This window comes from Galeopterus variegatus, unplaced genomic scaffold, assembly GCF_000696425.1.
Source record: "Galeopterus variegatus unplaced genomic scaffold, G_variegatus-3.0.2 Scaffold3304, whole genome shotgun sequence".
Lineage (NCBI taxonomy): Eukaryota > Metazoa > Chordata > Mammalia > Dermoptera > Cynocephalidae > Galeopterus > Galeopterus variegatus.
The window spans coordinates 136,459-152,631 of NW_007729415.1; the positions used below are offsets into that span (position 1 = coordinate 136,459).

Sequence of the window (16,173 nt, forward strand, 5' to 3'; positions counted from 1 at the left end):
AAGAAAATCTGTTGAGCTGTGTAACTAAAAATTTCAGTGAATTTAATGACTTCAGGCATGACTGCGTGCAGGGCTTCAAAGGAAGTCACCAACCTCTTAACCTCTAATTCCTCTGCTTGCCTTTATTTTGGCTTCAAAGATTTTCAAAAGGTTCACTTCAGGCACAGATCCCTGGAAACTCCAAGCTTATGTCTCACTGGCAACCTCAAAAGCAAGAGTTCGAGCAGAATCCTGAAGTGACTTCATTGGTGCAATTGGTAGCCACGGACCTGGAGTGCTCTTGATTGTCAGGTCTAGGTCCTATACCCACCCCTTTAAGGCTGAAAGTCACCCCTGGACTAAGTGGCTGTTTCCAGAAGGAGAGGGAAGGAAGACAAACACCAGCTGTCCCTGAGCCATTTTGTGCTTCACATTCTTAAGGCAAGTTTTCAGATCCTCCTCCCAGCTGGACATTAGGTTATCAGGCCCAGCTCAAAGTGGGGTGGTCAGGGGCCCACTGGTCAGGTGGAGGAAGGACAGCAGCCTGATATGGCCTGGTGGCTGACTTTGGCTGGCAGGGTCTGGAAGCTGGGACTTCTTAGGGGAACTGAGGGAAATTAAAGAGAACCAGACACTGGTGGGGGTGGGGAGCAGAGTCTACTCTTTAGCTTCCTGGCTCAAAGAACAGGGGGTGAGAGTGGGGGACCAGTTTTGATGAGGTAATTATAAACCTTTATTGAGTCTTAAAAAATAAACCCCTGGAAACACCTGAAACAGAGAACATGAAACAGAAGTCGCATCCTAACACCTTATGTCCTTCGGGGCGGCAGCCTTCTCTGGAAAAGGCTGCTTCTGCTCTGCAGGGCAGGGAGTGCTATATATGCTTTGTAAAAGTGGAAAGGTCCTTCCTGGAGGCCTAGAGCTCAGTTACTCTCGCCGTCACTGCTGATGATGCCGCGCATGTGTGACCAGTCTGGGGGTGCCGGACGGGGCCTCTCTTCGTCTGAGTCCAGGGTCCGGCAGTATAACTCCCCAGAGGCTGCTTCTCCTAAGGGGTTCCAGGCTGTGCGTCTTCGTGGCCGACCTAGAGGGGGAGGGGGAAATGGGAGATTATTTGTCTGAGAAAACCCAAATCCATCTACTCCTGGGCAGTGAAAAGAAACCCCTTACCGGAACTGCTGATGATGTTGGCAACATCCAAGGAGGCCACCTCAGCCGCCTCCTCCCGCTGCTCCTTCAGGGCCCGACACTTCTCTAAGGAAGGGTTACCTGAGAGAGAACAAGCTCGTGATCCCCTTATCCCCAGCAGCCACTGCCCTCTCCTATACCTCCCCAGCACGTGCCCAGCCTCACCCTTCATGCCCAGGGCTTCTAGCTCTGCCCGGAGGACACTCAGGCGCTCCTTGTGTGAGCGACAGGAGCCCAGCAGTTTCTTGTAGTTTCGATGGGCACCACAGGCCCGAATGTAGCGCTTTAGCCTCATCACAGCTGGGTGGTCCTCTCCACGACGACCAGAGCCAGCCTAGCAAGGAAAGACAGCAGCTGAGGGCCACGCCCCTTGGGCTTGAGTCAGGGTCTTCCTCTTCCTTAACGGTGTTTCCAGCCCTATCTTCACCCTCACCTTCCCGCCTTTGGGCTCTGGACTTCCATCTGAGGAGGAAGAGGAGCTTCGTGTCCTGCCTTTCTTGGAACTCTTCTTGGAAGAGCGGTTCTTCCTCTCCCCGTTGGGGCTCTCTCCTGTGTCACTGTCACTCACCTCCCTCTCCAAGTCACTCTCCTCACCATTGATACTGCCCAGTGTGGCTATCTCTCTAATGCCTTTAGTGGTTAGTTTCCCCTTGCAGGTATCTTCTCCATCCTTGCTGCTTCCACTCTGCCTTCTCCCACTCTCACACTGGGTCCTGTCCTTGCTCTTCCTCTGCACTAAGGGCTCTTCATCTCCTTCACTGCTGTCCCCACTGCCTGCTGCCTCTTTTTCCTTCTCTTCCCCACTGTCTCCCCGGTCTCCCATTAGCCTTCCTTCCCGGCTTTTCTGCTTACAAGCTGAACTTTTCCCTCCATTGCTCCTGGCCCTGGGTTTCCAATCCTCCTCCTCCTCTCTGTTCTCGTTCTTCTTGGCTAAGATCCACTCTTCCTCATTCTCACTCTCTTTTTCACTTTCCTGGTGGCTTTTAGTGCCTTTATTTCCCTCCACCTTCTTTGCTGTTCTCTGGACAGGTTCTTTCTCACTGTCTTTACTTTCTTCTCTGGCCTGCTTCCTACTGGTTGAGGCCTTGCCTGATGCTTGCTTGTTCTTTGACATGGGTTTCTTCCTAGTCCTGCCCTTGTACTCCTTTCCCTCCTCCTCTTCCTTACTGCTCTCTTTCTTCCAGACCTTACTTGTTCTAACAGAACCCTCGCCGCCCTCCTCCTCCTCCCTGCTTTCCTTCTCTAATCCCATCTTTGCAGTCAAGTCACTCTGTTGTTCTTCATCGCTGCTGTCAAGTGCTTTCTTTGAGAATCGCCTTGGACTCGCCTCCTTGGCCGGGCTGACTTCTGCTGCTGCCATCCCGTTCTTTGCTGGGGGTTCACAGCAATCTGGACTGGAGGCAACAGAGCTGGAATCTGGAATACGAAAAGAGGGTTGGGACAGGTTCCTCCAGTCCCTTCTCCCTCCACTTGGGATATGCTATTTCTAACCCTGATCTGACAGAGAGAGGGAAGGGCAGCAGGAAACACAGTTATCAGACCACCCTGTTCCTGGTTCCTGACTCACTGGCCTCGCCCCTCATCTAATGCCTTGGGACACAGCACATGCACAATAAATACTTTTTGAATGAACAAAAGATTCATCCATTTTGCTCCATCTGCAAAGGAGTAACTAACCTGACTCCGAATTGAAGCGGAACCTTTTCGTCTCTGGATCACTGCAGGGGGTGAGAGGCCTCTTCGCCTTCTTGGTAAGGTCTATCTTCTCTTCCCTGGTACCGGCTTCATCCACCTGTGCATGGACCAGGAGAGCAAAACAGTACCAAGATTGTGTTCTGCCCCACTCCCTTTCAGGTCCCGCCGCCTCGACACAAAGCCCCGCCTCTCGTGGCCCAGGCTCATGCCCACACCTGCATCTTCAGCAGCTCCTCCTCCACCAGCCGCTTCAGCGCCTGCTTCTCCTCGGGTTCCAGGTGGTCGCGGCCCACGTGCGCCAAGAACCTCCGCCGCACGATGGAGTGCGTGAGGGTGCTGCGGAGACATGTGGTCAAGACGGAGTTTCGGCTCACCCCTTCCCTTTCCAACCCCAGTTCCAACCCCCTGTGCACCTGAGGTCCGGACAGCCTCGGAAGAAGCAACGGGTGAACTCCTGCATTTCGTTCTCCCGCGCCATTTTGCTCCACCCGGGATTGGTGGCTCCCTCCTTTTCTTCCTTCTCGGCCTCCTTCAGCACGGTTGACAGCAGCTTGCGCACGCGCAGTGTTGTGGCACCAGGAGGCGAGGTACCGTTTGTACTTTGGTCGCGGGCCTCCTGAACTGAGAACTTTGCCAAACAAAACTTTCTTAACCCGGGCAGTTGGAGGGTCTCGCGGCTCCAACCCTTCCTTAGAACGAATCGTTTTTAAAGTTTTCGTTAGAAACTGATTTGGCGCCACAACCTTTGGGTGTAACGTAATAAACCCGCGACGCCACCTTCCTCCGTGGTCACAGGCACCAGCTAGTCCGCTGTTACTTCGAAAGGCAGAAGAAAAAGGGCACCCTCGCCAGGAGACGAGGAATCTCTGGGGAAATCTTTTTGTAGCTTGAAATCTCGAAGCACATTAAGAATCAGAAACGGCGCCCTCCGGCGCCCGCCATCTTTGTGACGTCATCGCGTCGATGACACGCCCCCTTCGCGCAGCCCCTCGTAGCCTCGTTCCTTTCGCGGCATTCCCCAGGAGGGCGGCCCGTGGTTACGCTCCCTGGGCGCGCGGTACGCCGGGAGTTGTAGTCCTGGCGGGCGCAGCCTTGCAGAGTCCCCGGAAGTGGAGACGTGAGAGGCCGGGCTGAGCCGGCTCGGGGTAGCGGGACTCTCGACGCTGGGTTGCTGCTCCTGGGCTGGTCATGAACGGGCCGGCGGATGGCGAAGTGGACTACAAAAAGAAATACCGGAATCTGAAGCGGAAGCTCAAGTTTCTCATCTACGTAAGTGCTGGTGTGGGGAGATTGTAGGGGTTGAGGCCTGGAGTTGATAGGACCTCAGTTTACCCATGTGTAAAGGGGGTGGGGCGAGCTGTCGCCGGGTTACGGCGTCCTTTACGGATGGCCGTTGGCTCAGCGGCCACCTTGCCCGTGACACAGGAACACGAGTGTTTCCAGGAGGAGCTGAGGAAGGCGCAGAGGAAATTGCTGAAGGTGTCCCGGGACAAGAGGTGAGGCACATTGCGGGTGCGGGGCGGGGGGAAAATGTGGCCGCAAATGCATGGGCTCTTTCGAGAATCCAGCCGGCAAGCTAGGAGAGACAGGGGCCCGGGACAACATTGTTGTGATGGGAATAAACACTCGTTTTCCCCACCTCTTCCCTCAGTTTCCTCCTAGACCGGCTTCTGCAGTATGAGAACGTGGATGAAGACTCTTCTGGTGAGCGAAGTCATGAAAAATTGGTGGAGGACATGGGGCAAGCTTCTTGGGCCCCTTCTTTTAGGCTGCGGTGGCTGATGCAGCCGCCTGTGGTTCTCAAGCCTAGTTGCTTGCCCCCCGCCTCTACCATTCGTTCTTTGATTCAGCCGTACTGTTTCAGGTACTGTGCTTGGCACGGGAGATGTAGCGGTAGCAAAGATGGACAAAGCTCTGGGCCTCTTGTCATTTATATTCTAGTTGGGGTTGGGGGAGTGGAGATGAGTCAATGAAGAAATAAACTAGAATTTTAGAAAGCAGTAAGGATTTGAAGGGAATAAAAACAGAGTTATGTGGTAGTGATTGAACAGGGGATGACGAACTTTTTCTGCAAAAGGCAAGCTGGTAAATATTTTAGGCTTTGTGAAATATACAAGTCTTTAAGGCAGCTACTCAGTTCTGCTGTTGTAGTGTGAAGGCAGCCATAGCTGATATGTAAATAAATGTGTGGCTGTGTTTTGATAGAACTTTATTTATAGAAACTGATATTTGAATTTCATATAATCTTCACATGAAATATTGTTTTTCTTTAGTTTTTTTTTCCAACCACTTAAAAACGTAAAAGCCATCCTTAGCTTGCAGATCACTCAAAAGCAGGCAGCAGTCAGTGTCTGAGTAGAGGGTTCAAGAAAGGCTTTTTCAGGAAGTTGTGTTTGAGCTAGGAGTAGGTAAGAAGAAGAAACCAATCTTGTGAAGATATTAGCTAGAGCTTTCCGGGCAGGATAACAAATGCAGATACCCCAAGATAAGAACTCCACACTGAAGAGCAGAGGGTTAAAGCATGTAGAACACTGTTTTTCAAGCTTTTGGGGGGAGATTGTTTACAATTTACTATATATTTTGCATCATGATGGAAGTCCCCACATAGATCCTTACTTATAAAACAAAGTTTAGTGAAACAGTTTTAAGATCACTGTATGCAGTTTGTCCTAATCTGCTTTTTTTTTTTTTCTTTTAATGCTGGTTGCAAACCAATATTGATATCATGACACATTAATGGATTTAGACCCACAGTTTGAAAAAGCCCTAAGGTGGGCTTTTTTGGGCCTGTTCCAGGTTAGGACCCTCATAAGCCATGTCACATAGAATCACTTCTATCCACAGAGCCTTTAAACATTGGTCTAGGGCAGGGATCAGCAAACAGCAACCAGCGAAGCTGCTTGTTTTTATAAATGTTTTGTTAGAGTAGCACCCATTCATTTACTATTACAGGAAGATTATAGGAAGGTTAGAGAAGGAGGCAGGGGCCAGCTCATGTAAGTCATGGCAGAAAGTTTGGCTTTTATTCCAGCCTCTCATTCTCTGCCTCTCCCTTCCCTAAGGCCTTCCAGTTAACTTCTTGTTTGAGGGGAGCTTCAGGACAGGATGCCTGAGAGAACCCAGCATGTTCTTGGTCAGAGTGGGTTAAATCTGAGGAGCAAGAGCCAGAGATGTAAGCCACCACTTGTATCCTGGAGGAGCCCACAGTCTGGTCAGAGAGACACCCTCACATGACAACTCTCAGCACGGTGTGAGGAGAACCATGACAAGTGAGAGTAGAGGGCTCTGGGAGAGCCAGCAATTAACCAGGCTGAGGGATTCTAGAAAACTTCTCAGAGGAGGTGGCATTTAATTTACTTCTTAGAGTATCTGAGCAGAGAAATTGAGAACAGCATATATCCTGTGTAGTGATTGTTAAGTGAATGATGGGCCTTCTAGACAGAGGCACTAAACTAAGAAATAAAGTCTTTTGAAGAAATAGGTTGACACGATGTAAAGAATACAGTTTTGTTGGGAGACCGGAAAGGTAAATTGAGGCCAAATTAAGAAGCCCTATGAATGTGTACAGGCAGTGGGGACATCATCAGGAAGGATGTGATCAGGTTTATGTTTTAGGTCATTCTGGGGTTGGGGAGGACAGTGATTGGCAGAAAGTGTTGAGACTGCTTAGCAGGTGATTTTGACATGGTGGTGGTCTGACCTCTTGGCATTTGGAATGGGGAGCAGTGGATAGAAGTAGAAGAGATTTGAGGGGTATAGTAACAGGACTCTGGATGTGGGGAGTGGAGCAAAGATAGGAGCTGAAGGCAGCTTAGAGTCAAATAAGGAGAGAGTGGCGTAAAATGGTCAAGGAATCACAGACCTGAGTGCAAGTCCCAGGCCCACATCTTACTTCCTAAGCCTCAGCGATCTCATCTGGTAAGTGTAGGGGATGGGCCTGCCTTCTTTGGAGGTTTATGAAGACAAGAAAGGTGTTGAGTGTTGAGGTTCCTGGCACATAGTACGTGCTTGGCACACGCGTTATGGAGGAGCCAGAGCAGGAAGTAGTTTGTGGCAGCTGAAGAAGTTGTGGGCCTCCCCAACAGCACGTGTGTGTGCGCTAGCTGGGGAGTCAGATTCCCCTGGAGCCCTTCTGTAGTGTTGGGGTTATATCTGTCTGGGGTAGACTGCGACCCCCCAACCCCCACTGACCAGCCCTCCGCCCTCACAGACTCAGATGCCACAGCATCTTCAGATAACAGCGAGACAGAGGGGACACCCAAGTTGTCGGACACTCCGGCCCCCAAGAGGTGAGAAGAAACCATCATTCCTCTCTCTGGGGGAGGGGAGGGGTGGGCACCTGGGCCTCCTAGCTTCTGACCCCCTCCCTTCTTTCTCCAGGAAGAGAAGCCCTCCGCTAGGGGGTGCCCCCTCCCCCTCCAGCCTCTCCTTGCCTCCTTCAACAGGGTTTCCCCTTCAGGCCTCCGGGACCCCCTCCCCATACCTGAGCTCGGTGAGTTGGGGTCAAGGTGGGAAGTGTGAACTAAGATGCCTGGGATAAGGTGGGCACCATTTGGGCAAATGGGTGAGCCTCAGGGTGAGGCCAGCCCAACTCTGGGGACATCTGTCTGGGTATGGACAGCCTGCATCCCTTGGAGGGTGTGAGTTGGGGCTGCCCACTTCTTTCTGGTGTAGGAATAGGGGGCAGACCTGACTGAGGAGAGCAGACCTCAGGACACAGTCCTGCTGCTATCCCATCCCCTTCTGTTCTCAGGAGCCCTGGGAGCCACACTCATCACCATCTCTTTTGTTTTTCCATTTTTCTCCTGTTTGCATTTCTTCCCTTCACCCCTCACCCTGATCCACTCCATTTCCCATCTCCATCCCCCACTCCCACGTGCAGCTGGCTTCCCCCCCTTACCCCCCATTCCCTTCTGACTACCTGGCCCTGCAGCTGCCCGAGCCCAGCCCCCTGAGGCCCAAGCGGGAGAAACGGCCCCGCCTGCCCCGGAAACTCAAGGTACCCTGATTTGGGGATGATAGGGAGGGGCCAGAACGGCAGGAGGACAGCCGTCTGCGGGAAGCTCAAGGCAGGCTGGGGGCCCAGCCCGGAGTGAGGCACTGAGGGTGGATCTTAGAAGCTCGGCCTCATTGTGGAGACAGGTCAGGGGTAGAAGCAGCTTTGGGGGACTCAGAATAAAGATGCCTGGGGTTCTGCCCTTATGCGCTGCAGTGTGGCCAGGGACGAGGCTCACTTTCACAGGTGGTGAGTGTTCTGTGATGCCAGGCAGCCCCAGAGGAGGGGCATGATTGTGGGATCTGGAATCAAGGCTGCCCCAATTAAAAACCATGTGACCTTGAGCGGTCTCTACCTTGTAGGTCTAAATTCTGCATCTATAAAGTGAGTGATTAAACTAGATGTAATTGGCAAGTGTTTATGGAGCACCTACTATGTACCAGCACTGTTCTAGGTGCTGCAGATACAGTAGTAAACAAAACAGACAAAAATCTCTGCCCCCATGGAGCTCACAGTCTAGCAAGACAAGCAAGAAAATAAAGAATAGGTACCAGTGGAGAAAAATGGAGTCAGGTAATGGGAGTGGGGAGCACCAGGGTGGATGGGGCTGGTATTAAGGCTGAGTGGTCTGGGATGTTATTCAATCAGAGACTTAAAGGAACTGAGAGCAGGCCATGTGACTCTCTGGGAAAGTGTTTTGGTCATGGGAATGACCAGTGCAAAGACCCTGGGGAGGGTGTGTGCCTGGCTTGTTCACAGACCTGGAAGGAGGCCAGTGTGGCGGGAGGAAAGTGAGAGGGGAGAGTGATCAGAGAGCAGGTCAGAGATGGACATAACTGAGGGGCAAGATTGGGTCAGGCCGCAGAGGTATTGGAAAGAATGACTTGTACTGTGAATGAAACAGGAGCTACTGGAGAAGCTTGAGCAGAACGGGAATCTGATGTACTTTACATTTTAACAAAATTGCTGTCACTGCTTTGTGGAGAATAACCTGGGTCGGGGTGAGTCAGGGTGGAAGTGACGAGGCTACTGCAGCAGCTGTGGAGAGGGTGGAAAGTGGACCAGGGGTTTCCTGGAAGACCAGGTATGGGCTGTGAGAAAGGAGTCAAGGGAGGACTGCAGGGTTTTTAGCCTGAGCAGCTGAGGAAGCAGAGTTGCTTTTTTCTGAGATGGGCAGGACTGTAGGAGGAGGAGCAGGTTTTGGAGGGAAGATGAGTTTGGTCTTGGACACATTGAGATGCTATCTGGAAATGCCATCTAGACAACTGAATATGTGAGCTGGGGTTCACGGGGTGGTTGGCATGGAGGGGGATGGAGAAGAGCAGAGGGCCGAGCACTGAGCCCTGGGAGAGGTGATAGGAGCCTGCCAAGGATGCAGAAAGGCCCCGTGCCCTTCCAACACTGGACCAAAGCTGAACAGAGACTGGGCTGGACAGTCATCAAGGTTCTAGAGCCAGAAGCAAAATGGAAGGTCACATTCGTGGCAGTTAGTGCAGGCTCAACTCCCAGCTCTGCCATTTACTGTCCCTGTGACCTTATCCCTGTGTGACTTAACCTCTTGAGCCTGAGAAATAGGGGTGATGACACTGGCCCTCACTCTGCTTAGGCAGGTTTTGCTTCTGTCCTGTAGGGCAGGGTTGTAAAGAAGGCAAGAGTAGGTGGAGGCTGGAGCAGGTGGTTGGAGGCACTTGGCTTTCTGGTTGGTGCTGTGTCCTGAAGTAGAGTTGAGTTCTGGACATACAGGAGAGAAGATGTTGGTTGGGAGAGGGGCCCAAGTCAATTGCTGGGCGAGGGGGGGGGGGAAGCGGGGGGGGCGAATCAGGAAAGGTCTCAAAGAAGAGTGAACATTTGAGCCAGGGTAAGTGAGATTTGGATATTCCCGGGCGAGGCAATAGTGGGAAGGGGGACAGGGACACTGTGTAAGTGTCGTTTGGGTTGAAGTGGGTGTGGTCAGAGAGGACAACATTGGAAAGAAAAAGATAGTGAATGGAATTATACAAGGCCTGGATGCCCAGAATCAAGAGTTTGCTTGTTACTGAGAAGGGAACAGGAGTCCCTGCAGTTTCTGGGTGGCTTGGTGCGAGGAGATGGGAAGTGTGAAGCCTGAGCAGAAGTGGGACAGCTGTAAAGACTGAAGCAGGCTGGTTAAGGGTTTGGGCCTTAGACTTAACCGGGTCTGACTCTTCTGTGGACAGTTATGCACCACATAAGGACATCTCAGTCCACAACGGACCATGCGTGTAGTGGTCCCCTAAGATTGTAATAGCAGTGCCATACAGCCTGGGTGGGTTGTAGACCATACCACCTAAGTCTGTGCAAGTTCACTTCACGATATTCCCACAACCTCACTATCACTTAACGATGCATTTCTCAGAGCATATCACTGTCATTAAGTGACGCATGACTGTACTCACCATGTGACCTTGGGCATGTCATTGAACTCTCTGAGTCTTGGCTTTCTTTGTTCAATGAGGTCATTGTGAGGGAAAAAATGAGCCTACTGCTTGGTCCCTGGTAAGCCACAGATAAACATTAGCTGCTATTGGTCATGCTGAGGAGGCCATTGAATAAGTCCAGGCAAGGATAGGACATGGGGAATAGGGTAAGGATCAAGAGGGGACAGTCCTCATGCGGCTGTCCTTTTCAGTCGTGCATGTGCATCTGCTCCTGTGTGTACATGGGGGTGCCTGGTACTGGGTGCAAGGGCACTGTTCCGAGTTGCGCCTCCTGTCTGTCATCAGTTCTGACAGACTCCTGTACCCTGAGGCCTGGCCCTCTCTGGACCCCACGCCACTCCAAGAACAGAGGTGAGGGTGGAGGCTCTTTGAGGAGCAGAGAGTAGACCATGTGCTGAATGTGTTAAAGCAGTCAGGAGGGCTACTGTGAAGATCACATGTGAGCGTTTCCTGCCACCCCCAGCCCAGGGCCAGATTGGACACTGCCCAGTGGGGACTTGGCAGGCCTTGTCCTTAAAACCTCCATTTCCTGGTCTCAGTTTCCTCCTCTGGCAGATGACCTCTCCTTCCTCCCAGGGTGGTCCTAAAAGTTGGAGATCATTAAAAAAATTACCCAGCACATAGTAGGTCCTCAGTTTGTGCCCACAGGCAAAGCATGAGGGCTGTTGCTGAGACCCAGAGAGCTCTCTGTGGAGAGGATTTGTGAGGACCTGGTAGGGTGGGGCTGGAGGGTTGGGCAGGATGGAGGCCTCTTCCTAGCCTTGGAGGACAAAGCAGGACTCTTGACAAATAGAGAAGGACCCTGCAGGTGGCATTGTCAGGCACGCTGCACTGCCTGTCTATAGGGCAGCAAGGAGCCTGAGGGCCCTCGAGTGGGGGAATGACATACTCAGGTTTGTGTTTTAGAGAGATCACTCTGGCTGCAGTGTGGAGGAGGAGCTGGATCTGGGAGAGGCTGAAGGCAGGGAGTCCAGTTAGGAGGCTGGTACCATAGCACAGGTGAGCTGAGAGGAGGGCCTGCCTAGGCCAGTGGCTGCGGGGATCCCAAGGAGGGGCCCGTCCAATGTACAGTAGAAGCTGCCCAGGCTCCTGGCTTGGGGCCTATGATATATTCTACCGAAGCAGTGAGTCCCACAGGAGGAGGAGGGAGAGGAGGCTAGCGGTGGTACATGGTACCTGAGGGGTCCAGAGGCAGGCAGGCAGGTACCCCAGGCTGACACTGACCCTGGCTTTAACTGCTGCTAAAGTGCAGCCAAGGTGCCTCCCTGGAGGACAGAGCCTAGCCTTTCCCTCCCAGTTTCCTATCAGACACCCCCACCCTTCCCCCATCACACCACCATCACCACCCTCACCCCCAGGCACTTGCTGGCTTGAGACTGTGAGGGGCTGAAGTGGGGCAGGTCCCCCAATTCCAGCATCACTGGCCTGGCTGTGTCCACTGCCCCTTGAGTGAGCCTTTGCTCTTCCCCACCCTCTAGAACTGCCTTAAGCAGGCAGTGCCCTGCTTCCTGGAGGTCCCACTGCCTCCCTGACAAGCCCTCTCTGTGTTTCTTACCCCTGCTGCAGATGGCGGTGGGACCCCCCGACTGCCCTGTGGGAGGGCCGCTGACCTTCCCTGGCCGGGGTTCTGGGGCTGGGGTCGGGGCAGCTCTGACCCCCTTGCCACCTCCCAAGATGCCCCCCCACACGATCCTGAGCACCGTCCCTCAGCAGATGTTCAGCGATGCAGGCAGCGGGGATGATGCCCTGGACGGGGATGATGACCTGGTGATCGATATCCCGGAGTGAAAGCCCACTGCTGTCTGCGACCCTGCCCAGCACCCCTCCCCATGCTTACACACGTGAGCCCCAGCTTCCTCAGAGATGTTTATTGACGCCCAGTTACCATGCTTCGGCCACTGACACAATCAGAAAAGGCGTAAACATGCACAAATGTCCCCAGGAAGGTGGCAGGGGCCGGCCCTCACATCCTGGCCCCATCCAGGGGACAGTTATTTAAATGAGTGGCCAGGAGTATCTGCCACCTCTTGGGGAGGCAGAGACCCTGCGGTGGCCACCCCTTTAAAAGGGCAGCTGTATAGGGCTAGGATTTCTTTTAATGAAGATTCTGTATTAAAGGAGTGGCTCTTTTTTTTGTCCTTTTCTTTTTTGGAAACATTCTCCTCCTCTGAACCTCCCCTAATCCGACCTCCTCCCTGTGTGGGAGGGGACGGGCAGCCTGGAGAGGCAGGAGAGAGGAGCAGCGCTGGGGTGGCTCTGGCAGCACTCGCCTGGGTGTGCAGAGGACTGGCACTTGCATATTTGTGTGGAGTAGCGAGTCAGGCAGGAGGAAGTTTGCATATGTGAATATAGATCTCCATGGTCCCTCACAAGAAGACAGACCCACAGGCACGAAGACTCTCACAAAAGTAAGACAGGTAGTGCGGGGTGGGGGCCTCCCACCCTGTGTAAACGTGCAACACAGTCGTGCTAAGGTTAGGTACTGGACCCAGCCCAAGGGGCCTGGTTGGGTGGCTGCTGCGGGCTCAGGCCAAGGGGAGAGCCCCGGCTGCTGGGGGCAGCTCGCTAGTCAGGGTGTGCCAGCGCTCCAGGGCTGTATCCGGCTGCTGCAGACAGTCACTCCAGTGCTTCCGGGCCTCTCCACGGGCTCCAGACCCCAGGGACACACCACCTGGGGAGCAGGCAGAGGCAGGCAAAATCAGGGCCTCTTCCTGCTGGGTCTGCCCTCCCTTAGCGCCGCCCCACTGGGCTCTCCCCTCACCGATGAAGTCGTTGGATTTGCCAATGTCATAGTCCCAGACTGTAACTTCTAGAGTCTTGGTAGCCAGGGTGGAGAGCTCCATCTCATAGAAGAACTCCTGGAGACAAGGCAGGGGATGCCTTCTGTGAGATCCTCTCCATCCCCCGCTCCTCCCCCTCCACCAGCCCACCTCAATTTCTGGTGCCTGCCCCATTTACCTCATTAAATTCTGGGTTTAGAGTCTTCTTCTTCACACATGTTTTATGCTTCGATTTCTTATCCACGTCCGGTCTCAGGTACCTGGGGTAGGAGGATGGGGAGCATTATGGTTAGGGACAGGCCAGGCCCCAAAGGAATATGGGTCAGGGATCAAGCTCCGTGGGGAGGACAGAGTGGACCTCAGGGCCCGGGCTCACGTCTTAACGTAGGGGTCAGAGTAGCCGTTGACATCCATGGCAGCCAGGTGGGCACAGCGAATGATGCCCACCAGCAGCCCCTGGCGCCGAGAGCTGTAGCTGAGGCTCAGCAGGATGCGCCCACGCTCTTCCAGCAGCCCAGGCCCCTGCTCCACCTGCTCTAGCTGCCAGGGACAGATGCAGGGGTCAGCCTGGGTCCTCCGCCAGATCCCACCCAGATATGGTCCCTGTGAGGTGGCTCACCTCCTTCAGGTAACAGGAGATGCCCCTCAGCGCCGCCGACATGGAAGAGGGTGAAGCCAGCTGAGGGGGCAAAGAGAAGGTTCTGGAAACCTGGCCTCCCCAGGGCCCCCTCCCCCTGGTGCCCATGAATCCCTGCACAGACCGGGACCTGGCGCTCCAGGCAGATGTTAAAATGCTTCTTCTGTGAAGGCTTGAGGCGGCGGAGGGGCACTCGGATCTCCCCAATAAACTCATTGTGGCTCAGCTTGTCCTCATCACAGACAGCGATCCTGGTGGGGAACTGCAGTGTCAGGGTCCCCTGGGATATCTGAGCCCCGCTCCAGTGTGGAAAAAGGTTGTCAGACCAGCCCCAGCCCTGCCCTCAATGCTCAATGCTCTCTACCTCACCTGTAACAGGGGCTGGAGCCCGGTGGGGACAATGGATTTGCCCTGTTTCTCTGCCCCTCCATCCCCAGCTTTCCAGGCTGTCCCTGGGCCACCAGGACCTGCTCAGCTACTGCAGGAAGTCCTCATAAGTCTTGGAGACCACCTCCCTTGGTGCTTCTGTTCAGGGCCTGGGGACAGGACCCAACTGAACAGAACAGGGCATGCATTGGCAGATGTGGCCACAGATCCAGGCTGTAAGAGCTAGAAGGGCCTTGAGGGGTCTTGGGCAGCCAGACAAGGACCCCACACCTCCTCGAGCCCTCCTGTCCTTTTTTGCATGGGGTAGGGGGCCAGCCTGGCTGAGACCCATGAGTCCAGCAATCAAATGATTGTTTTTACTCCCAGCCAACCCCTCCTGCAGGCCCTGCACTGCTGCTGCTGTGACCAGCAGTTATGTGGAGCAGCTGTAGGGGGATCTAAACTCCAGTGCTGCCACTTACTAGTCACCTGTGTGGCCTTGAGCAAGTGACATAACCTCCCTAAGCCTCAATTCCCTGTTGTAAAATGGAGGTAATGATTACCCACCTCTGAAAGCTATCATGAGGGTCAAAGTGAAATAAAGAAAAATAAAAATGCTTAGCCCAGGGCTGGGCACAGTTATCTTTAGGTCTTATTCTTTTTTTTTTTTTTTAATTTTTTTTTTTTTAAAAGATGACCGGTAAGGGGATCTCAACCCTTGACTTGGTGTTGTCAGCACCACGCTCAGCCAGTGAGCCAACCGGCCATCCCTATATGGGATCCGAACCTGTGGCCTTGGTGTTATCAGCACCGCACTCTACCGAGTGAGCCACGGGCCGGCCCAGGTCTTATTCTTTTGCACCTGGAATATTGGGCCAACCTCTCTAGTTTCTGCCTCTGTCCTCCCTCCAGTCTCCCCCGCATCCAATGCCAAGGTGATCTCTCTAAAACACATCCCTGACCATGCCCTTCCCTCATGCAAACCCCTCCGTAGCTCCCGATAGCCCCGGAACAAAGGAAGAGGTCCCTCCTGAGCCTGGGCTTTGCTGCCCTCCGCTCCCCTGGAAGGCTCCTCTCCCCACATTTCCACTTCCTGGGATGATGGGGTAAGTTCCCTGTCCCTGAACACTTCACTCCTGAGAGATTTTAAGGGAACAGAAGGGGCAGACCTAAGCAGTATAGGTCTGACTAAAGTCAGGCTCTGAGAAGGGGTCTCAGCTAGCAGGAAAAGCTTTCAGGAGGGGCAGCACTTGGACTGAGCTCCACATGAGTGGGATTTAGGTGGGCAGAGAGGAAGCAGGGTGGCCTCTCCAGGTGAATTAAGCACAACAGGCAAAGGTCAGCAGTTAGGAAGAAGGGAGTCCCCTGTTTGAGGGGTACTTGCTGATGTTTTGGGGGCAGGAATGCCAGGGAAATATTTTGTCCTGCTGCTGAAGGGGATGGCAAGGTACTGATTGTTCTTGAGCATCAGAGGGGTAGAGGCTTAATGGGACGTGGAGAGATCAACCAACCAAAGAAGGTTACAGTGACAGCTGTCCCAGAGGAGGTGCTGGGCTGGGATCCGTGACAGCAGGGAGGATGAGCCCTCACCTGAGCACCTTGTGAGTGATGTCATCATCTGTGATTCCGCTGTACATCAGGTCCTCATTCCACACGGGATTCAGTGTGTTCCTCTGAGTCTTAGTTTTTAGCTTATTGGCCTGGGGTGTGGGGATGAAGGTTCTGAATACATGTCCTCCAGCCCCACAGACGCTGAAGGTGGGGGCTGGGGGATTCTAGGACAGAACCCCAAGCTGAGGCCAGGCTGGGGGTGGGGGGGCGGTGGTCAGGAGGCTGTTACCTTGCAGGCTCCAGGCAACAGGTGCAGCTTGACGTAAGGGTCGGCGAGGCCATTGAAATCCATGGGCTTGAGGCCCTGGAGAGGAGAGCAGGGAAGAGGGCTGTGGGCTCCCAGCCCCTCTCTCCTGCAGAGCTGAGATGTGGAGAGCCCAGAAGGAAGGTGGCAGGGAGCAGGGAGAGGAGCTGGGGTCCAAGGGAAGGAGGGATGGAAACCCCGCCCCCCCCCCCCCCCCCCCC

General features: G+C 53.8%; 3 protein-coding genes across 8 annotated transcripts in view; 1 reads left to right on the forward strand and 2 right to left on the reverse strand.

Moving 5' to 3' along the window:
• Positions 1-688: 688 nt before the first annotated feature.
• On the reverse strand, positions 689-3,361 carry HIRIP3 (HIRA interacting protein 3). Its single transcript, XM_008584581.1, has 7 exons — positions 3,276-3,361; positions 3,078-3,198; positions 2,845-2,959; positions 1,601-2,583; positions 1,333-1,501; positions 1,150-1,248; positions 689-1,063 (listed from the first exon to the last, which is right to left on the reverse strand). The coding sequence occupies exons 1-7, from the start codon at positions 3,338-3,340 to the stop codon at positions 903-905; spliced, it is 1,713 nt and encodes a 570-aa protein (XP_008582803.1). The 5' UTR covers positions 3,341-3,361; the 3' UTR covers positions 689-902.
• Positions 3,362-3,872: 511 nt separating this feature from the next.
• INO80E (INO80 complex subunit E) lies at positions 3,873-12,444 on the forward strand. Of its 4 annotated transcripts, XM_008584580.1 has the most exons (8): positions 4,032-4,131; positions 4,288-4,358; positions 4,514-4,566; positions 7,073-7,151; positions 7,243-7,354; positions 7,745-7,861; positions 11,221-11,313; positions 11,881-11,965. In XM_008584580.1, the coding sequence occupies exons 1-7, from the start codon at positions 4,051-4,053 to the stop codon at positions 11,290-11,292; spliced, it is 585 nt and encodes a 194-aa protein (XP_008582802.1). In that variant the 5' UTR covers positions 4,032-4,050; the 3' UTR covers positions 11,293-11,313; positions 11,881-11,965. The 4 variants fall into 4 exon arrangements, with proteins under 4 accessions (XP_008582801.1, XP_008582798.1, XP_008582802.1 ...); XM_008584576.1 differs by lacking the exon at positions 11,221-11,313 and having other exon boundaries at positions 3,950-4,131; positions 11,881-12,444; XM_008584577.1 differs by lacking the exon at positions 11,221-11,313 and having other exon boundaries at positions 7,796-7,861; positions 11,881-12,444.
• The window catches only part of DOC2A (double C2-like domains, alpha), a 5,753-nt gene continuing 1,747 nt past the window's right edge, over positions 12,168-16,173 (reverse strand). For 2 of the 3 annotated variants that reach the window (XM_008584573.1, XM_008584574.1), the window contains exons 4-10: positions 15,938-16,012; positions 15,688-15,797; positions 13,856-13,982; positions 13,714-13,773; positions 13,471-13,634; positions 13,273-13,354; positions 12,168-13,172 (exon numbers count right to left, since the gene is read on the reverse strand). In XM_008584573.1, coding sequence (XP_008582795.1) covers positions 12,840-13,172; positions 13,273-13,354; positions 13,471-13,634; positions 13,714-13,773; positions 13,856-13,982; positions 15,688-15,797; positions 15,938-16,012 — 951 coding nt within the window. In that variant the 3' untranslated portion in view covers positions 12,168-12,839. The remainder of the gene's footprint in view (positions 13,173-13,272; positions 13,355-13,470; positions 13,635-13,713; positions 13,774-13,855; positions 13,983-15,687; positions 15,798-15,937; positions 16,013-16,173) is intronic. The other variant, XM_008584575.1, reaches the window with a different exon arrangement.

What these genes read in the sequence shown, in the direction of transcription:
- HIRIP3 (XM_008584581.1), bottom strand. Translation starts at nt 3,340, where the DNA reads ATGGCGCGGGAGAACGAAATGCAGGAGTTCACCCGTTGCTTCTTCCGA. An exon ending in CCGCTTCAATTCGGAGTCAG is followed by an intron (nt 2,584 to 2,844) that starts GTTAGTTACTCC and finishes TTCGTATTCCAG; the next exon opens with ATTCCAGCTCTGTTGCCTCC. An exon ending in AGAAGCCCTGGGCATGAAGG is followed by an intron (nt 1,249 to 1,332) that starts GTGAGGCTGGGC and finishes GTTCTCTCTCAG; the next exon opens with GTAACCCTTCCTTAGAGAAG.
- INO80E (XM_008584576.1), top strand. Translation starts at nt 4,051, where the DNA reads ATGAACGGGCCGGCGGATGGCGAAGTGGACTACAAAAAGAAATACCGG. An exon ending in GACACTCCGGCCCCCAAGAG is followed by an intron (nt 7,152 to 7,242) that starts GTGAGAAGAAAC and finishes TTCTTTCTCCAG; the next exon opens with GAAGAGAAGCCCTCCGCTAG. An exon ending in CCTCCCCATACCTGAGCTCG is followed by an intron (nt 7,355 to 7,744) that starts GTGAGTTGGGGT and finishes TCCCACGTGCAG; the next exon opens with CTGGCTTCCCCCCCTTACCC.